Source organism: Apostichopus japonicus, chromosome 6 (genome assembly GCF_037975245.1).
Source record: "Apostichopus japonicus isolate 1M-3 chromosome 6, ASM3797524v1, whole genome shotgun sequence".
NCBI classification, from domain to species: Eukaryota; Metazoa; Echinodermata; class Holothuroidea; order Aspidochirotida; family Stichopodidae; genus Apostichopus; species Apostichopus japonicus.
Window position 1 is genome coordinate 3,593,853 of NC_092566.1, and position 23,028 is coordinate 3,616,880.

General features: G+C 37.7%; 1 protein-coding gene across 1 annotated transcript; it reads right to left on the reverse strand.

The window, feature by feature from the left end:
• Window positions 1-919: 919 nt before the first annotated feature.
• LOC139968704 (glutamyl aminopeptidase-like) lies at window positions 920-21,900 on the reverse strand. Its single transcript, XM_071973001.1, has 20 exons — window positions 21,211-21,900; window positions 16,221-16,362; window positions 15,034-15,168; window positions 14,407-14,527; window positions 13,208-13,362; window positions 12,594-12,707; window positions 11,280-11,414; window positions 10,438-10,503; window positions 9,332-9,397; window positions 8,643-8,827; window positions 7,742-7,833; window positions 6,881-7,005; window positions 6,560-6,615; window positions 5,269-5,416; window positions 4,458-4,534; window positions 4,056-4,157; window positions 3,578-3,748; window positions 3,060-3,200; window positions 2,366-2,444; window positions 920-1,330 (listed from the first exon to the last, which is right to left on the reverse strand). The coding sequence occupies exons 1-20, from the start codon at window positions 21,795-21,797 to the stop codon at window positions 1,184-1,186; spliced, it is 2,844 nt and encodes a 947-aa protein (XP_071829102.1). The 5' UTR covers window positions 21,798-21,900; the 3' UTR covers window positions 920-1,183.
• Between the last annotated feature and the right edge of the window lie 1,128 nt (window positions 21,901-23,028).

A 23,028-nucleotide genomic window follows, 5' to 3' on the forward strand; every position in this document is an offset into this window, starting at 1 on the left:
TTGAGTAAGTTGTTGCTAGAATCTGGTAAAGTTTTCATAGACAGAAATGAAAGTAGAAATGTTGATAGTTGTATCTATGGGAATGGGTACTACAAGAAAGTATACTTAAAGGTATTGGGTAAGGTCTTGGTGAGATGTACTAAGATGTTGGATCAGAAATCATAAGATATGTTGATAATATTTACGATCTTCACTGCAGATGATAGAATATTCGGTGGACTTTGGAATAATACGTTGATGGAACTGGAGAACGACTTGACGACATGTGCGACGAGATCTTTAAGAAGGGGTAAGATGATGGTTAGGTGGAGCATCCCGTGGATAGATTGTATAAGATCGTAATGGAGTTGGGTCATGATAAGGATAAGGATGTTATCTTGACTTTACAAGATAGTTGTGCGTTAATATTTTGATTTTGATCTTTGAAAATGGGGTAAGCCCTATAGGTACTGATTGATTTACGACTAGGGTGTAAGTGCCTTTGGCTGGATGGGGTTAATTAGATTGAAGCACGGTTACATTAAGCCATTTCTTACAAATTTGTTCTGGAGAGTATGAACAATATATTATCAGACATCAGACACACCATAGTGAGAAAGATGAGATTTTTTTTTATTCTTCCGACACTTTATTGAAGTTATGTCTTTTGATTTTTTGTGAGTGCTGCAAATTATAAAAACATGCATGTACAAATGATAATTCGATTGATTATTTATTGATTATTGGTGCGGTATCGATGAAAGTTAAAATCAGAAATGCGTTTCACAAAGGAAGGGAGTAAATAATTCCAACTAGTCGACGTGGAAAAACATTGTGAGGTCTCTTTCATGTCATTTACATCTTTGAAAAACCCTCCATAGTTCGGTCTCCCGCCCTCACCGCCACCACTAATAAAGAAAACACAATAACGATTAGTTACCACTTTGTTCTTATTGATATGTTAGACAATTTATTTCAATAATTTTGAAGATGTTAGATTATGAGACCAACTAAGCGAAAATTGTACAAATAACGTCTTAATTCATTGTTTTCTTTCGCCTCAAAGAATGTTTGCATTAATTTTTGCTTGTATTAAAAACGAAATAAGAATATCTTAAGAACAGTTCAAAGAACGTTTTAGTTAGTAGCTTAAAGTTGGTTTAAACTGAGTGCTAACTTGGTTTAAACTTAGTGGCAACTTGGTTTAAACTGGGTTATCCTCCAACCATTGTTGTATCACATTTTGGTTCTTCTTCACCCAGTTAATGTTAGTTCTCACGCGTTCCAGTGCCTGCTGGCGTGATCTGGTCCCAGCGCCGGCCTCGGGGTATTTTTCGAAAAATTCCTCCATCTGGTAAAGAAGATAAAATCAAGTGAAATGAAAGGTGATTGTCATTGATTGACCGAAATACTTAGAGCATTAAATCAATGGCAATTACATCAAACATAAACACTGAAAAATATTCTTCATGAATTTCTTTGGCAAAAAATTAAAAAAAAAATCCATGCATGTTACTAAATATCGTTTACTTTTACTCTCTGTTCATTTTGTTTTTGTTTTCTTGCTTTGTGATATTATTATTATTTTGTTTCTCATAACAAACAAGTGAAGAAGAATATTAATGGTCTGTTTGTAGCAAATTTGTTTATGCCAAGGCTTGTATATGTAACTTCTATTATTCTTTACTTTCCAGTGTGATTGTTAAGTGTGTTAAAATGAATAATTAGCAGAAAACAGACAGGGTAATGATAGGTCCACCATTCAGCTCATTAGTTAGACAGAGCGCTGGTCTTCTATTTATACATAGCCTAATGTAATTATTTCGAATTCCGACTTCAGACAATTTTTCTTTCATATTTTTAATGCAATATGCATGATTAAGGGTATTTGTATTAAGAGCTGGCGTACATACTGCAATTCAAGACTACATAAAACTTTTTTTCAGGCTATTTGTATTTTCCGCCCACATTTATGGCGTAAAAGCAGTTTTTATAGTCAACAAATATTAAACCATGTTTTTCTCAAATGGACAGAGTAAAGATACTCTGTTAATTTTTTAAAGTTTTTTTAAACAAATTCAAACAGTCGGTCAGATATTCCTGATTCATTCATTTGAAAATGAAGCCTCCTACAACATTACACGGTATTAATGTATTCTGTCATTTGGGTTACCAAATTTCAGATGTATGCAGATAAGTAACTGACTGGGGAATGACAAACAATTAAAAAGATCGAAGAATTTTATGGCCACTGATTCGAATCCTCTCCTAGCCAAAACTTTCTTTGCTCTTTAAAAAAAAATGAACGTTTCCAATTTAAGATATATTTTAGAAGAAAATACCTTAAAGGGAGTATTTTTTTTTTAAATAATAGGAGAGATCTTACCTGCTGTAATTTCAGTTCGGTTGAGTAATACTGTGTTGTAGTATAGGTAAGAGAACCAAGAGATCGAGAGAGTCCGAAGCTGCAACGTATATTGAGAAACATATGGTTAGAAAGTCAGATTATGGTAAATATTATTACTCGCACATTCGAAGAAGGTTAGTGTAACCATCATTATATTCGTTTTTTCGCGCTCTACTTCATTCATATTTTAATTATGCAATTTCTGAAATGCACTTAAATTGTACGGCAGCTCTAACGACTTTAAGAAGTTAATACGATAGTTCGCTTAATTAATGTCGCTCGATGACCTCATTTAAGTTTTTGTGGAGTTTGGGGTTTTTGGTTAAAGTAAAGATCTTTATTATAATTGATTGAATTTGGAAGTTGGCAAAGCATATTCAGAAAGAGATAAATAATAAATGTCTTCGATTGGGGATACATGTTTTTTTGTTTGTTTCTTCTGCGTTGTTTTCTTAACTGTGGTTTTAACACTTACAGGGAGTGTCACAACAACTTTGAACAGACCGCAGATTCCTTGTTAAAACTAAAGAAAATACATGGGAACTTTTGAAGTACGAGAGGGTATAGGAAGCCTTCGACATTGTGGCACCGTTGGACAATTACCCCGAAATCCTAGGGCATATTAGGATAAAATAACGATAATCAAAAACTGTGTGATGCATTTTATATTTACCGATCAACCAGATATTCCCAGTTGGCGCGGATATAATCCCAAATAAGGGGATTTCCCACGGGATTGCCAGAAATATAAGAAAGCACTGAGAAGAAATCACCCCTCCTAATCTTGCTCTCGTCCATTGCATATTCAATATATCTGCAACATAATTAAAATCAATATAAATATGAATAAACATATAAACTCAGCGAGATATAGCTTCCTTGAAATATTAATTACAATATTATATAGAGAAGAATATAAATTCTGCATCTCCTTGTGGAAAAAAACCCCCACAAATGTTGACAGTATACCTGCATCGTGTTCAAACTGTTGTATATACATTAACTCTTTGGGTCATAGTAACATTGCCGTCCAGCCTACCCTCTGTCCCCAATACACACAAACACACACACCCACATACGCGCGGTGTCACACATGTGCGTATTTCGTGGTCAAAGTTCGGCAAATTGTGCATATGTGAATTGTGTATATGTGTATATATGTGTATATGTTTATATGTGAATAAATGTTACCTTGAGAGTAACCAAACGTGTCGGGTACGGGCCAATCCGAATGAGATTCGAGACTTTTCGGCAGATGTGTCCGAGTTTACATAGCGTTCCCACAGGGCGTCCCAGTTGTCTTGGCCTCCGTCCAATTCCATGCCGAATCGCAGAACTGGACTGAGCACGTTCGCAGACACACTAGGGTGCACACATGTAAGTAAAAGATGCTTTGTGTTAGACAATTTTATTCAGAACGTAAAGCAATTTCACGTGCTGCCAAGAAATGAAAATGAAAATATTTTTCTTTATTTTTTAAATACTTTCTATTATGTTATTACAATGTACTCAACGGAAAGTCTATACCTTAAGTGAACCATTACTAAAAAAATCCTTTTATTTGTTTCCAAAATGTAAAATGAATTGCAGTATGTATACTCTGTATAACTATGCATGATAAGAAAGAAAACGTTGAAGTAGGTCAGTTTTTAAGGAAACTTCAGCTTACGGTTCATTATTGAGGAACTTGTAGAACTGGGTCAGTGCTTCATTAAGACAATCCGGGTCACCACTGCTACACGACAAATAGATGATATCCGTTCTTAAGAAGCTGTGAATATTAAATGATATTTTAAAAATAAGTATTTGTGCAGGAGGTATACAAACATCGTAAAAAGTGTCAGTTTTGCAGATTCGTTTGAAGGTTTCTTGCATTACTTTCCAAACATATAGTTTTCCCCTTTTACGTTTTTAGGGAAAGAAATACATCCAACCCTTTCGCCTTATTTTCTTACGATTTCCCCTAATTTTGGTACTCAGATTTCTTACAGTTATTCAGCTGTTTTAAATTTTTGTGTAGGACAATCTAGTCGATGAAACTTAATTTAAAATTAAATTAAAGTTTGCTTACTTCTCTAAATGAGACACTTCAGCACTCCAATCATTGTACTTGTTCAATAAATGTTTGGTTTTGCTTTGCAAGTAAACCTGAAATAAAAAGTTACAAAAGAAACTATGAAAAGTAAGCATATACACCCTGGACATGCTAGCAGACCAATGGCGGTCAAAAATGTCATAAAATCTGTTCATTTTGTCAGCCTTTGGAACGCTATGTTCATTCAGTTATGGCTGTAATGCATCTTGAAACCTTCCTTACCTCCACCCCCACCTCCCAATCGCCACCCATTTCGATGACGCTAATGGTGACGATGATGACGACGATGATGACGACGATGACGATTATGACGACGATGATGACAATAATGACGATGATGATCGAAGTCTGTACTGTAGCAATGCATCACAAAACTGCAGTTGGTGTCCTTCGAAAACAAACTTTTTAAATTTTACGAATATTCAAAAGACGACAGCTTCATTAGTCAACATTTGTGCAATAACTATCGTCCATAATATGGAAAAGACCAAGTCATGTATGAGGAGAAGCGGAGGGTGGGGGGGGGAGGGGTACTGCACGAACAAAAACATTCAGTTGAATTCTATAGCCGGAAAGAGAAAGGCCTAGGGCGAGGTCTTCCTTTCTCATACTTACCTGGATAAGCAGTCTAAAATTTTATGAGGCGGATCGGGCCGAAATTTTACAGTGAAAGGAACTCTTACGAAGAAGGTTACCTATGTAGTAAGAGACCCTTCTTCCCGACTATAACTGAAAGGAAAGTACTTCAGGTTTAACATTTAAGTTTTCTCTTTAAAACTGAACTCACCCTCCAATCTGCAAATGCAGGCTGGTATCTAAGGATGTCACTGAGCCACATAAAATTACTATATGCGGCGTCCCATGGAATATATTCAATTTCTTTGTCCATGTAAACGGTCATATCCAACACTTTCTCGTAGTCCAATTGTTCTGCCCTAAATATAGAAAACAAAAACGAAACGTGTTTAATATACCCATAGAAATTATCTTCGAACTCCGATAAATGTGTCGCAACCCCCCCCCCACCCCTATCACCTCCCCCATATCGCTTCTTTTGAATCACGATCATTTGTTTTATCAGCTGTATTGTGTTTCTGATACCATTCTATACTGCAGTTTAGCATATCAATTACTGTATACCACATCCAAAAATTTGTTGTCAACATTTCCTAACGAATTGTGAAAGTGACGGATAGGAATGGGCTTACATGTAGAAATAGTAACCATAGAAACAGCTATCTACTTCTGACATAATGCTTTAGTTTAGGCTATGGCTTACTGTGGCAGATTGAAAGCATCGTCCAAAATTTCCAACGATCCTGATAAGGATCAACTAAAATATTTACATATGAAAATGTTCCTTTCAATTGCCGTGATCCATTGAGTTAAGATGTATATAATCTCTTGACACAATGCTTCAGTTTAGACTATGGCTTACTGTGCCAGATTGAAAGCATCGTCCAAAATTTCCAAACGATCCTGATAAGGATCAACTGAAATATTTACATAGGGAAATGTTCCTTTCAATTGCCGTGATCCATTGAGTTAAGATGTATATAATCTCTTGACACAATGCTTCAGTTTAGACTATGACTTACTGTGGCAGATTGAAAGCATCGTTCAAAATTTCCAAACGATCCTGGTAAGGATCAACTGAAATATTTACATAGGAAAATGTTCCTTTCAATTGCCGTGATCCATTGAGTTAAGATGTATATAATCTCTTGACACAATGCTTCAGTTTAGACTATGACTTACTGTGCCAGATTGAAAGCATCGTCCAAAATTTCCAAACGATCCTGATAAGGATCAACTGAAATATTTACATAGGGAAATGTTCCTTTCAATTGCCGTGATCCATTGAGTTAAGATGTATATAATCTCTTGACACAATGCTTCAGTTTAGACTATGACTTACTGTGCCAGATTGAAAGCATCGTCCAAAATTTCCAAACGATCCTGATAAGGATCAACTGAAATATTTACATAGGGAAATGTTCCTTTCAATTGCCGTGATCCATTGAGTTAAGATGTATATAATCTCTTGACACAATGCTTCAGTTTAGACTATGACTTACTGTGCCAGATTGAAAGCATCGTCCAGCAATCCGGAACGATCAGTGATAGGGATCATCTAAAAGAAATAAAAGGAAAGGGATCGAATAGAAAGCTCAACATAGAGGTTCTTAAGTTTTACGACGTACGGCAATGATTTAGACTGTATTAACAGTATAGTGACATATACACATCTCCTATCTTTTGTGTCACATGAAGAGCATTTTTCTTTGATGAACCAATTTTAGTGTCTGCTCATTCACTGTGTTTTTAATGACAGGTTATCAGACAAACTCACATCCATTAAAAATAAAATTTGCTTTGACTTTCTTTTTTATCCTTACCGTGTGGTCCGTGTTGAGTTGTAGCGATAGAGCTTCCCAATTAGCAATGTCGTAGTTTACTCTATAGTAACCTTTCTCCTCATAGTTGGCGATGTACCAGTCAGAGTTGTCGCCAGTCACTACGACTGCAAAATAGATGAAAATTTAAATATAAACAAAAGCATCATATGAAATAATGAGCCAATCAGATCGCGTTTCCAGTCGCTTCGATTGCAAGACAAAAACAGAAAGAGAGAAAAGTGTTAACATAACAATAGCATATTGAAAAAATAATAAGCCAATCAAGACGCTTGTCGGGTCGCTTCAAAGCAAAACAAAATAATTGTTAACATTACGATAATGGTATACATTGTAAACTATGCATATTATAGGTCCAAAATATACCCCTCCTCTCCACAGTATAGAATTTTCAAATAAGGATACAACTACCTTACAATGTTGTTGTGTGTGAGTTGCTTCAAGTCCCCAACACTAGTCTTGGTCAAGACGCTCTTTCTATATATAAATATCGTCGAATTATAACATATAAATATAGTTTTATATATATTTTTGTATTTCTTATATTGTGCGAGTATCGAAATTTCCGATTTTATGGAGCAATAAGGTTTTACTTACTTACTATAACACTAGCTGAGGACGCCCTTTCACAAATCTGCCGGTCAGGGATATTAGGCCTTAAAACTTGTTTTCACAGATTTTCGAAAGAGAAAGTGAGGGCGCACTCATAAAGGAACTCTAAGTTGTAACAGGCAAAGTGACAGCAGATTACCAGGATCTTGAACAAGACTACCCCAACACCTGCAGAATTGCATCGTTATGGACAGTTAATTGAATTGAGGTTTATAAGGTTATAACATTCACCATCTGTGTCAGTTCTCTCCATCCACTGATACTTGGGAGGACCATCCAATTGCATCTGGAATTTCGAAGAAAAAGGGATTTCCCACTTGTAGCTGCAAATAGTAAAGGAAGACGAATAAGCAAGACCAGACTATTATCAAATCGCGCAATGTGGTGTTATCAGTAATAAATAAAGATATTCAACACTTAAGATATAAGGTTCTGCAATGAAAATAGTATGGAACTTAGATAAGTATTTCTAGATTCTATTCAGTGAGTGAAGGGACTATGAATGAATCATATCGGGGAAGTGAAGGGGGGTGGGGGGTCCTAGCCTAATATGTGATTAACCCTGCCAAAATCATTCAACTCAATTCAGTCAATTGACTTGATTCTTTACAATCAAGAAATCGGATCCTATCAATCGATCTCAAGTGAATCCAACCACAATGAATTTTTTTATCATGTTATGCTATAAAGTAATCAATAATCAATAAAAAAAAGCGCATTCTATTGCCATCGACTATCTGGGACCAGTTAAAATCATATGTGTGGATCCTGCGGGATAATGTTGCTTGTAACGAACGATCAATTGGATCCATTACATTCAACAACTAACTCGATCCTACAGCAGTCAAGAAGAACGGGATCCATTGTATATCGAACCATTGGAAAATTTGGATCATGGATCAATCAATTCTATTACAAATAATAATCAATAAAATTGGTTCCTTTACATCCTGCTGAAATTAAACAACTGCTTGTTGTACTCCTCTACTGGATCTTTCAGCAATCAATGAACTGCATAGGCCTATTTGCCGCATTAATTAATAACCTGTAACCAATCAATCGATCGATCGATCAATCAACAAGACCACTAGGCTGCAATCACAACAGAAAAGGGTCAATAAAGATCACTTACTCATATGGACTCTCGAACGGAGCCGCAGATCTGTTTGCATTCGGGTCGACGAGGAACCATTCCTGGTTTAGGACCAGGTCATTCATGTCCTTTTCAACATTTACTACGGGGAAGCCCATTTGCTTCGTCCACGTATCCATAATGTCAGCAATATCGAGGTTTCCTCCTACGATATCGTTGTATGCCTGTTGTAGTGATAAAAGTCTCCACTCAATATTTTTATTCAAAGGGAAAATGATAAAACAAGAACTCCGAGCAAAAAGAAAAAGCCCCAAAGACCCCAGCGTTGTCGATTGGCGGATCACTGCAGAGTCGGTTGCAACTCATGCCCAAGCCCACCCCCGTATATTGGCATTGGTAAAATTGATCGACACTGCTGAATGATTTTACTTCTTGACAACGTAAACAAAATTGAACTGCATGTATATGTTTGGATGCTGTATACTCTCTTGTAACTGTTCCCATTATATAATTAGTATGCATCGGTGCCGAGAGCGAGATCGGAGTCGGCGGACATATTAATGTAACGGCGCCCTCTTTAGAAGTCTTCATATTTTCCTATATTAAGTGTATCAAAAGGAATACATTATTCTTTCCCGCATATTAAGACCCCTAACACCCCCTCTCCCACCCTCGTCAGATTTGACTGTAAGGGATATTTGAAATTATTCGAAGATCCAAAAACTCACCAATTGTAACTGCTCCCATAGGTCTGCGCTCTTAGCATTGCCAAACTCGTATTTTTTCAGGTATCTCTTAAATAGAGCAGAAAAGGAGAAGATTTTCAGTTTTATAGGTTGAATTATGTTTTGAAATGGCAGCTGGTATATAGATTTGAAATAGAAACTTACCATTACCCAAGTAAGATTATGTATGCTGTAACGAAAGCACATTGGTCGCATAATGATATCATAAAGTGGTATGATACATACTTTAAGTTCCTATTAAACTCCTGCACTTGTCTTTAACCCTTTGCACTTTGACCTTCAAGCCCCCCCCCTACCCTCCCCTTAATTCCCACGGTTCCCGAATAAAAAAATACATTAGAAATTGTTCGGTCCATTTTCAGAAATCTGGGCTTAGGACCCCTTATTTTCAGACGAAGAGAAACGTACCCCAAAAAACTAGGACCACGTGTTTTCTTTCTTACTCATGATTGGTCCATTGATTGATAGATTTGATGAATATTAATGATGTTCCGAAGTATGTAATATTAAAGCAATTGTGGATCAGATGCAGCATCACGTGTGACCCCAAGCTTTGCGACCTCTGATCAGTTTTTAAAAAAGGGAAATTAGTACTAGAAAAGGCATCATCCAGTACTCACGATCAGTAAATTATGGCCGTATAATTTATACCTATTTAATGTTCCCAATCAGCATCTTGAAGTAATTTTACAGCGTTTAATTGAACTTTTAGTTGACATTCGCCTCATTACAATAAGTACGAGGAGGGATGCTGAGGAGACCTGCGTATCAGTGGTTCACCTAATCTATTGACCCATTTCCTAATGTCACATCCTATACCCATATCTCAGTTGAATATTTCATATGGAGAGTCAACAATATTTGAACTATTTAAAACCCCATCAGCCAACTCGTTACTTTCACTCCACTATCGGTACTATTGAATATATATTCGTGTTACGTCACTTCACGTAACACCGTCCTGATCACCCGGCCACAGACTCGATGTAAGGGATCTGGGACTAAGAGGGCGTCAGTTGAGTCGTTTAGTTTTTTGGGGGTGACTTTTCGTAAAAAAAAAGGTACATAGATTGTCATAGATCACTTACTTGTAGTCCCTCTTTGAAAGACTCTTCACCCATGAAGTCATTAAGCATCCTAATGACAGAGGCACCCTGTATGAAGAGAACAATTGGACTTTGTTATCAGGTAGGCGTATAGGAATATAGCGGGGGTGGGAGGGGTGGAAGGGAGGGTGGCTTCCATTTTATGGATAAAATCGTTGATACTAAAGTGACATTACTTACATTAATGTATTTAGAAGTCTCTTAATGTTAAAGTTTATTAGGTGTAGCAAATCCAACGCTGAGTACTTATACATGTTGTACACTTGTCCATATCGCTGAAGCTATATATCCGGACAATTCACAACATAACTTACGTCATTGACTGAGTGAAAAATGCTGACAAACCTCCGCATGACAGTAAGAAAAGACTCGTAATAGAATAAATACACTTTCTGCTGACACACCCACATCCACCCCCACCATCCACGGAACCATCCCCAACCCCACGCACCCGCAACCACACCTCTGTATATTTCATAGATGTTTTCACTTACAAACAGAATTTTGAACGAAAATTCAAGGGTGATAAATGCATGTTCCCATTTGTCCCGGCATGATCTATGTATATGAACACTTGTTGACGTCACCAGAATTTCATGGTTACGGTCTCTGTCTATACTAGTCGAGAATAGTTGCTTTATTTCACTTTAATGAGGTATCAAACATATCACATGATATGATATAAAGAATTCATAAAGTTACAAAGTGAAGGGTGGGCGATAATATGAATGCCCCGCCCCCATGCCACCGTTCCTAGTGCTCCCTCCCCCCCCCCCCCCGAAGGAACGTCACACATACCACACCATCAACCCCTCAAGTCTCACCTTACTGTAAGATATAGAATCAAACACTTCTGATATTTCCTCCGGTCTGTTCACATCGATGATGATGGGATGAGAACTCACGATTTGGTCAAGTCGAAACACGGAATATAAATCATTAACAACGAATTGTTCTTGCTGTGCTCGAAGAAAAGAAAAAAAAAATTAAATGACAATTCAAGCCTAGATATTGATGATATTATCTTCGAGTATGATAGCTTACCAACATATTTTAACTTCACAGTAGAGTAAGCATGCGCGGTGGAAGTGCCCGCGTCTCCGTCGCACCCCTGAGAATGTTTAGGGTGTAAAATTTCAACGGTACAGATAAAGACTCACTTGTACTAGGATATTGGTCATTCTGGTAAGGCTTGCGTCCTAGCGACGATAGACTGAAGTCACCTAGCCTAATCAGTGGCGGAGCTACGGGTGTTGGTCAGGAAGGGGCGAGAATGGTCTGTAGGGGCGCTTTCGACACTATCTAAGCGGAGTGCCACCACAGGTTTGCGCGGAGCGTACAGACATTTTTGAGTAAAGACACTCCCTAGGTCGCGGGAAATGACCCTTTTCAGGCCTTGCTAATTTGAGCAATTTTTTTAGAAAATTACACCAACAAAATGTGACAAATGTCAATAGGTAGATGAGAGCGCTTTAAAAAAGTCAATAATCGCGAATAAGTAAAAAGTGGTAAAGATCTGAAAAGGGCGCCAGCAGTCCATTTGAGTCCGTCAGGGGGCATCTGCCACTGAGCCTAATCGGGATTTTAAACATTTGTATATATCTGGATAAATTAGAACATTCATTTTAACATTCGTATACTAAAGTCCAATTGATTACCATGTTGGTTAGGTCTGTTGCAAGCTTCTCATATTCCGCGGTAGGATAATAACGTTATATACTGAACTCATTATGTCGATATTTGCTTTCCTATACTATACGGACCTTACTTGGAAAAGAGTTTATCAAAGTCCATGCTTGAGTCGCATGTCGGTGTGGATATGACTGTTTGTGTTGTTGTATGTGGCCATGTCTAGGCCTCACAACTGGTGACATGGAGACAAAAGAAATTCATGTAACCAGTTGTCGAACAATAGAGAACATTAGTCATTGGTTATCCAGACAATGGGTTAGAATAAAGGAATTGTCGTCGGTTGTAGCAAATATAATAGAAAACCAGATTGCGTGTGTTTGTTTGTTTGTGTGCGTGTGTTTGTTTGTCAAAGCCGTTGATTTACGACTCTGGTTTGTATCTCTATGGTTACGGTTAACGCCGTTCGTATTTTAAGACCTCCCGCCATCTATCTGAAAACATTTTACCATTTGCCAGGTAGGCTCAGCCTGATCAGCTCCCAGATACTCGACGTAACTAGCAAATCCTTCGTTTAGCCAGAGATCATCCCACCAGTCCATGGTTACTATGTTGCCGAACCACTGAGTGAAAAAAAAAACATAAGAAAAATAAAAGGATAACATTTTATTTTGATCAATCTCGATAAAATGTCTCCTGAGGAACCAACTTTCTGCATTTAAATAATATACAATATTAACCAATAATTCTACTGTTTATATACGCGCGTTTTCAATTATCATCATCGTAATCGTCATCGTAATCGTCTTTGTCATCGTCATCGTCGTCGTCGTCATCGTCATCGTCATCGTCGTCGTTGTCATCATCATTATCATTACAACTATTGAAGCATGATAGGAGAGGATGATAAGAGAAGATGATACTTAAGAGAGGACAGTGCAGAGTGGTATGAGCATTGGCAACTTTTCCCAAATGACTATTTAACGTCAATCAATGAATGTCTTCATAAACACATTTCATTCTATTACCGTATGTACCAGCGTTTCTATTCCTTGACATGACCCGGAAATGAGATACGCGCATGCGCGGTTGTAATACATGCCATATTCCTCGTTTATCGTACCTGATGGGCTAATTCGTGAGATACAACTACACAGACCAGTTGTTTATAAGATGCAGATGAGGTGACGTTATCGATGAGAAGATACTGCTCTCTGTAAGTGATCAGACCCCAATTTTCCATCGCACCGGCACTAAAATCTGGAATGGCGATCATATCTGCAAAAGTGATAGATAAAATGAACTTGTAAAATCGGAAAAAACGACCTCTCTGTAGTCCTCATCAAAAGGGCACGTTAGCGGTTTCAGCAGTGTAGGGTCTGACCGTACGAACAGCATATTTATAACAACAACAACAGCAACAACAACAAAACAAAGTAACGGTTCATTGTTCTGCATCTAATTACAAAGTGATTAACTGTTTAATCCGATACAGAAATTTGTGTGCCACAAAACTAATCTTAATTTTATTTCTTATCGTTTGTGAAAAATATTGCAAAACGTCTTTTGAAGTTTATGCTTAATTCGTTCAATCGTAATGTGATTTCGAAGCAGACATGGATGTTTTTAGGGTATCTTTCTTCGATTTGAGAAAGATATTTAGTGAGAAATTTGTACCACAGTCAGTATAGAAGACAACTTTTTTGTATGAAGCCATGCAAGAAAGGAACAGCTTGTGTATATTCTGTAAGTAATGTACATGTGCATCACGATTTTTTTACCAACAATCAGCAGTGTCACCAGCATGTGGGGAAGGGAGAGGAAAGGGCTGAATGAGTCATAACACTTGCACCATCCTTTACCGTCCCCTTCCCGCACCATGTCCCCTCCCGCTCCTTCCCCCTCACCAGTTAGAGTGACATTAGGGTAGTCTCAGTCGTTTAGACGTTTAATGTCTCCCTTTGGCTTTCCTTGTGTAAGCCTATGCTTCTTTGCGTATCTTATTGCAGGGAACAGGAAGGGCGGGTGGGCGGGTGGGGGGGGGGTTAATGGGGAAAGGGAGGGAATGTGGAGGCGAGAGGCGAATATTATGCTTCCCTCGTACTTTGCTTGTCAGAATATGACCGTTAAATTTGTGTTCTTACGAAACCTTGAAGTTGTATCGTTTTTCACTACTATACTGTTAAATCATTGTAAGGCTTGTTTTAGCTCTAGATATTCTACTTTACGAATGCCAATTTAACATTTAGAAAGAGCGTAACGTATACATATACTTGTATTGGCTTAGTCTATCATCAAAATACCAATTGTGGAAACATTTACCGAGTTTTTTAAGAGAGTACGGTAGACCGAAATATTCTTCAAAGTATTCGGTGATGTTGATACCGACTTTCAGTGCGTAATAAGCCTCTTCGATCTTGTGTTCTGGAGCGAACACTCGGAACTGAAAGAAAAAATAAACAACTTAATGATATAATAACATAATCTTCGTCATTGTCATCATCAGTGCCATCAGCACCAGCATCACCAACACCATGCACCACTTTAATTTATATTAGTCAATATAAAAGTAGTCAATATTGTTTTACTGATAATACTGATTATTTACATATAGTAATTATTTAGTAATAATATTTGATTTTTTATATAGCGCTTTACACCAGCGATAGGTCTCAAAGCGCTTTACAGACGTTATATTACCCTGCATGGTCAATTATAACCTGTCCCAGAGGCAATCCCTCCAGTCGGCAGCAGTTATATACTGCGCCCAATGACAAGTTACATCACAGGTACCCATTTAACCCCTGGGTGGAGAGAGGCAAGTGAGATAAAGCATCTTGTCCAAGGACACAGGATCAGGATCCTTGGATCACGAGTCCGATGCCTTAGCCAATTGGCCACCACGCTCTCATAGACCTACACATGTATATCAAGTTATCGTTTGCTTACCGTTACATTGCTTTTCGTTTTCCCTTCTACGGAACCGAAATCACAGACAATGAAGCAAACTAGATAAGTACTCATTTTAACTTCTGGATCACCAAAGACCGTTTCCACCATTCCATCTCCGATATCTATCCTATCCTGGAAAGATATAAATGTAATACATAACGTAGGATAATTGACTGGAGTAAAACTATATTTACTGAGAATAATGAAAAATAAATAAACAATACCTACTTGTTTTAGCCATGAATGTAAAGCGGGAGGCCCGGGTTCGAATCCCGGTGGGGGCTGGAAGTTTTTTCAGTGTTCTGGATTTTCCAACTCATTACGATTTCAATTACATATATATTCATTTGCTTTTGTCGTTTACCTCCATTCCATTAACAAAAAGTCTGTTCAAAGTATCGCTTTCGAGATCCGGCTTTAGGAATCACAAATGATTTCGAGTTGGTTAGCATCATGTTTGATCTCTAGAGTAAGACTAAATATGTCAACAAAAACAGAACTAGAATTTTTCGATAGAGGTGACAAACGCCTATATATATATATATATATATATATAATATTATATATATATATATATATATATATATATATATATATATATATATATATTTATATATATGTTGATACTAGATGAGACTAGTGGAACACTAGTAGTTGTAACTCGGAGTTTCACGCTTTATAGCGATCTTCAGACAACTCTGAGAGTTGTCTGAAGATCGCTATAAAGCGTGAAACTCCGAGTTACAACTACTAGTGTTCCACTAGTCTCATCTAGTATCAACATATATTCCGCTCTGTCCAATGGACATAGAGCACTCTGCGCCAAGATAGACGCCAACCTACTCTACTCTATAAATTTATATATATATATATATATATATATATTTATATATATATATATATATATATATATATATATATATATGTAATAATGTTAGATTCTTTTTTACTTTTTTTAAAGGGACGTATAATCATGAGGAAGTGGGGCCAAGTGGGAAGGTGGTTTAAAGATTAAGGGGAAGAATGGACATGCAGTAAGTGGGAGGGAGAAGAGGAACGGAAAGATGACAAGGGGTGAGAGGTCAAGATTAGTGTTAGGGCTAAAAACTTGAAAGGGCTGGAAACGGTTGGGAGGGATAACTTTCTAAAGTTGATTTATATATCTATATCGATATGTTGTTTACCTCTTCTATCATGTTCGAAAGACCGATATACTTTGCTTCGTGACGTAGTTTTATCTTGAAGAAGGTTTTTATGTTCGGTTCGTCGAAACAAGGGAATGCCTGACGCGCATCTGTAGGCTCAAAATCAGTCGTTGCCAAATATCTGGAAGAAATGAATGAATAAAATATATTAATAAATTACTTCAGAATTCCCCCTTTATATCTCTACCACCCCCACCCCACCCATCCCTACTCGGCAACCCCCCCCCCACATACCTTATAGTGTATATCGTCGAAATTGACGAAACCTTGGAACTTTATATAATATTCTATGTATTGACATGATGGTATCGTAAAATCAGGGTTTACAAACAACAAATATAGTTATCTATGTATTTCTTAATTGAAAATATGAAATATATTTCCAACCCTACAAGTCTAGCCTCAACTCCTTTCCACCTCCCCTACCCCCTCCCCCCACTCCCCGTCATCCTCCTTGTTTCGTTTGTTGCTCTTTCATAACCACACGTGTGAACGCTTCTCAAATTTTTTCCAACTTATTCGTGAAAAACTTGAGGTTGAGGAATACACTAATTTCGGATTTTATAATATTTTGAATTAATTATTTTTTTATTTATACTCTTCATCAGTGGCTTGTCCAAGGGCGAGGGTAGAAGAATGGTTCAGTTGGGTTTTGTTTACGTTCAGCTGGGGAAGAAATAGCCCACTGATACGTGTGTACACTGCTCCAACCCCCCCCCCTCCCCAACCATAGACACACAAATACTCAATAGTATTTTCTAAATATACCTCAGAATGCACCATTTGAGGTCTAAATTTTAATTGGGTGGAGGGGCTCTTATGCAGACCTCATTTCATGGCTTCAACGAGCCTAAAGTTAACCCCCTCCTTTACAAAAACTCCGTGAGTCTCCTCTGGTCCTTTCTATGAACATTCATGCCACTACCGAAATCAGTAATCCCGATCCTGTGCACGCCACTGATCTGTTACGCTAAGCAAAGCGACCACAAATATCTCCTAACTAATCCTGTTATGCCCCTACTAAGGGTCGTAATAAGGGTATCATACAGCGACACGGAAGGATTAAACATGTCATCATCATCACATGGAGACGAGGCAAAAGGCACCAGGCATGACAAGTTTTGAATTCGACAGAGGTTGTTTACATTTTGACAATCAGGACAATCAATTGTAAATTTTGAAATGTAAACATACGCAGATCTAAGAAATATATTAGTAATGAGATCATATATTTGCAGTACTCAGGGATAGGTTTTAATAAAACACTGAATAAAAACCTGCAGATAGTTATGTACACAAAACGTGAAGACCAGTGCGTGGCCTAATGAACTATGGTGGATGACAAACTATAACGATTTGAACCGTTGCCGTATATGAAGTCCCAATTTAGAGACATATTTACGTGCGTCCAGGTAGTGGGGACCCCCGCTCCCTCTTTCAACCCCAAACAAAACCCCAAACTAATATAGCCTAAATATGCCTCACAATACATTATTACACGTCTAATTGTATGAGGTAGGGACCTCTACAGACCCCTAAATGGGAGTCAGCTTCCACCACCTTATGAGAGGCACACCATACGAGCTCCTGTTTAAAATCATGAATCAGCGATATATAATTGCGTAATTGGTCAACCATGCATGTATCATGCACGTAATGTCGCGACATATAGCTCCATGATTTTGTATCGCTTCCGCCTAAAGTATTATGTGATACCTGTATCGATATGGTGATACACAAGCCAGAACGTATGATAAGGTCACTGTAAATATGTGACGTCAGTAACATCAGTGACGTCAGTAACGCCAGTGATGTCAGTGACGTCATTGACGCCAGTAACGTCAGTAACTCGAAGGTGTTTTCTGTTAAAAGGATTAACGACAAACGATCCTCCATCTTTAAAGGAACCCTCGTCAGAATTAGGGAAATTTATAATAATAATAATAATAATTCAAGTTAACGGGCGGCCGACTCGGGAAGGGGAGGGGGGGCGGTAGGTGGTTGAATTTCTGGAAGTTACAATGCAGTGAGAGCAAGTACCCACATGCAAGCACCTATACTACTTCTTGCAAGTGAATATTATTCCTCAAGGTCTAAGGAAAGTTTGTGGACGGTAAGGGCCAGACAAGCACCACTTTTAATATTAGCACACTTATAGTTGAGGTCACTGCTTAAGACTGCTAATTTAAAACACAATGAAAAAGCCAGTATGCCCTTCTTTAATACTATTTATGTACCATGTAAACCACTATAAAGAATGTCCTAAGCAATTTTTAAAGAAAACATGTCTTTGCCATAATTTTGGTGATTGCCAACATAATTTCCTGGCGAAAATCCAATGATATCTATGTAGTTCAGAGGTCTTTACTATGAGGTTTAAAATTTAAAATAGGCCTAATTTACACCCAAAAAAAATGGGTTTCGAAGTTTATGATGTGCTTTTGCAAGTGTTAACTGCTTTATTATAAATTTTAGAATTGAAATTGTTTACCTATTTCATCTTATGTTTAATAATAATAATAATCGTGAAGATGATGACGATGACGAAGACGACGACGACGACGATGGCGATGACGATGGCGATGACGATGACGATGGCGATGACGATGACGATGGCGATGACAACGACCAAAACGATAACTGAATGATGATGACGATGATACAAAAAACAAAGAAGATACTTTGGAGTAAAACAATGCATTTGACTTTGGGTAAGATGTCTTGAAGTTAATTGCACCTAGTGTCGAGCGGAACCAGTCGGACGTCGGGAAGTGTCCGAGGACCTAGATCAATGTTAAGCCCACAATTCCATAATTCCACATTCCAACAATCTGCACAGACCCAGATCAATAGGAAGCCCACAATTCCATTAGCACACAATCCAACAAACCCACTAACCCAGATCAATACGAAGCCCACAAACCCACAAACCCATATCAATGTGAAGCCCACAATTCCAGAAGCCCACAATCCAACAAGCCCACTAACCCAGTTCAATACGAAGCCCACAAACCCATATCAATGTGAAGCCCACAATTCCATAAGCCCATGCACAATCCAACAAAACTACAATCCAACAAGCCCACTAACCCAGATCAATACGAAGCCCACAAGCCCACAAACCCACAAACCCATATCAATAGGAAGCCCACAATTCCACAAACCCAGAACAATCCGAAGCCGCCACAGCCTGCTTATGAAAGCCACTATGTATTACTCTTGCATGCACATTTAGTTCCAATATTGTATGCCACTACTTTATCCAGATGTGGGCTAAATAGTGACACTTTGTATATGATTGGGAAGGGCAGGGATCGAGGTATCCTTCCTGTTTTTTTTTTAATTCTTGGCAATATCTCTAGTGGTTTCGGGTGTACAGTGATCACGTGACTCTGCTCATGATATTAGTACCCCATCCATGTTGTTGTACCCATGACAACCCATTTATACGTTTATACATCTGTCAGTCTAACACGGGACGGTAAAACACCACGGCCTTACTCTATTAGCTGTTAAGTTTCTAGGAATCAGAATAAAGTTCGATTTTGTAGGCTAACGTATACCTTTGTCTTACATATACGTCTTGTTTACTACCAACCATGCCTACAGTAGAGGAACCCGATAATAATTGACAACAGTAAAGATAAGATTTCGCACTTTGAGACAACCTATAAGCCAAAACAATCAATGACGGATTTAAAATTGTTGCCACAGATAAGATTAATATATTGTGTTGAGTAACTCTATGACCTGTTTGAATAATGACAACGCTGATTTCTCGTCAGAACATTTCATTTCTTTAAAGTAATTTGCAGCTATTTATGGTGACCCGTTTCCCCTCCCCTCCCTTTCTCACGCCATCCCACCTCACAACATCCAACACATTTATTGGTATATATGATGTGCTGTCCTGCTAGACGGAAACAATAAAAAAACAGATTCAGTTGCAATGGTAGTTAGGTAAAACATTCCTTTAGAAACTCTTGCATCACTTCAAGAATACTATAACATAATGATATAGATATATGATGGTGACCTCGACCTCGACCACGACTCGACTCGACTCGACATATAGGTAACTCACAGCTATAAACTTGAGGTGTGATAATTGGTTATAGAGTAGTTTGACAATTCAGTCGTTTACGTTATGTACCATACACTGCCACGGTGGTATGCAGTTTTCAGTGTGTATTAACACCAACAGATTATGCGATCAGGGATCTTATCTGAACGGCATCGTATAAGTTAACTATCAAACTATATCAACATTCAATGAAACTTCGAACAGCTTTAATATCACACTGAGTGTTTACTAGGTATCACTAATCATTCACTTTAGATCAATAACTATATACGCGGTTACATATTAAAGCATGATCGAGAAGAAATCGTGCCAAAGTGCATCCGACTAGTTCGGTCTCCCACTACCACATATACCTATCTGTTGCAACATAGACCGATTCTTTGCGTTTAGGAATAATAAATATCTTGAGAAAATAAAACCAGTTTGTTTCAGACCAAATGTATACCGTCAATAAATATATTTTGCGCCGTTACAAAGTATTCGACCACTCACTTTTGGCGATCAATTTATTCCTTCGTTTCAGTCACTGTTGAAAATATAAAGATATCGCAACTCTATATATATACATACGAGATAGGGTATAGATGAAATGTCACTTAATTAAAGGCAAATTCGTGCTATACGTCTTTACCTCAACTAGGCAAAACTTTACTTTTCAAACTCTTTCGACAAATAAACATACCTACAAAACGGTGACATAAAAGTAATGACATGAAAAAAAAAGAGAAAAAAATCGGTATCCACTCGTTTCCACCTTATCGCGATAAAATTATTTCTAGTGGCTAATTGTCTATATCATGCACTGCTAAAGAAATAAGGGCCATGTCACTGCCACTTTTTTAAATTTAATTCAATAATTGTATGAGAAGGAAAGTAGTCCCTTACCTGGGTTCTGTTTCTCCAGGTACTGTGTAGCTACTCTTATAAAAGCCCGCAATCTTCCCGGCGAGTCCACCGGTGTACTCAATTTCCCAGGTGTACATCCCAGGCTGTAGTGTACCTACGTCCATGACGTAAAATTCATTATACTCGTAATAGAACGCCGGGTTGACTTCAACAAGCTCAGAGCCCGTGTCATCAATGATCTTGGATAAAGTGACATTAATGTTCTTGATGTGGATCCTGGGGTACTCGATAGGCTCCGAGACGTTAATCAAGATACTTGCCCAACCTTGAAAGGTGTCCGATCCAGTGAGATCCGGTTGGACCGTAAGATTGTAAAACTCAGGCGTTATTTGTGGAGGTAACCTTAGCTCCTCCCAGGGTTTTGCTTCATCGGCGCGTCTGCCTCTTTCTTGTCTTACCGAGCCTTTGGTTTCTTCATTGATACTTCTCTTCGCGGGGGACGCGATTTCTGGTTGTACACAAGCTGGGGTAAGTCCGCACATCAGCCCAACAAACAGCGCCATGATCGAAACGAGGATCACAATGGCCCAGATCTGGGTCGTAGTAAAATGCGTTTTTCCCCCCATTTTGAATACTCTTACTGATACTAATAATAATCAGCGACAAGATGGGAAAAGACAACAGATAGGAGTCACTTCTTAACTCCAACTAACTGACTAATACAGTGAGCAGGTGGGTCTGTGTTACCTTACGTATTCTCTTCCAAAGGTCGCTAGGTTTCGAATCTAAACTATTGTCTCCATTGCATTGTTATCTCTGACTACACATAACTGCTCTTATCTTGCACTTGGTAACTACTTGAGTTCATATTGTTTACTCCGCTATTTGTTACATCAGAGACTAAGAATGGCAAACGTTGAATATTCATAATACTCACAAAAAAGTGTAAATTCTTCCTATAAGGCTGGTAATAATATCTGAATATTTCACTGTGATCTGATGGATACTCGCTTCATTTAACTTTGTTGCTTTATAAATTCTTACCTTGCATTGGTATGTAACTTTACGACTACTTCTATATGCTCTGAGACTTAAATTTTAATGTTATTAGTTACCTCATATCTGTAATTAACCGAACAAAGTTACATATTTTTTTTTTTGATATCTTGTTAATGATATATACAGTTCAACTCTACATGTTTGACAAATGGACTGATAAATGGACCGGGAAATGAAGAACAATTTGTTCTTTTCTAAAAGACTTGTGATACTTCACTTGACGTGTGTAACAGTCTTAGCGTAAGCGGACTTTGAGTTGAGAGTGGAACAAGTTGTTCGCTTTTCCTGCCCAGGCTCTATATTGAGTGACGTTTCTTTGAAAGTTTTATTTTCGTCCTACACGTCACAAGCTATACTTGTATATAGTTACGAATATATTCTGTGTTGAAATATATATATATATATATATATATATATATATATATATATATATATGTATATTGTAATGAATTGGAAAATCCAGGACAGTGAAAAAAACTCCCAACGAGGGTTATTGCTTGCTCGTAAGAAACAGGATATGAGATACAAACATTAAAATATGAAAACCTAAAACGAACAGTATCAAACAATTGTAAGAATATGAAAACATAAGACATTTTAAAACAGGATATGAGATACAAACATTAAATTATGAAAACCTAAACGTACAGTATCAAACAATAATTGTAAGAATATGAAAACATAAGACATTTCAAAACATGCAGTAACACAATATACAAAGCTCAGGACAATGGCAAGAGAGTACAGTCGGAACAGAAGAAACAGCCAAGCGAGATCTAACGTTGAAAGTCTTCATTA

Excerpts from the sequence above, each read along its gene's own strand:
- LOC139968704 (XM_071973001.1), bottom strand. The coding sequence starts at position 21,797 with ATGGGGGGAAAAACGCATTTTACTACGACCCAGATCTGGGCCATTGTG. Across the intron at positions 5,417-6,559 it reads GATGCTTTCAATCTGGCACA|GGCAGAACAATTGGACTACG; the intron begins GTAAGTCATAGT and ends TTCTATATTTAG. Across the intron at positions 3,749-4,055 it reads AAGTTCCTCAATAATGAACC|TGTGTCTGCGAACGTGCTCA; the intron begins GTAAGCTGAAGT and ends TGTGCACCCTAG.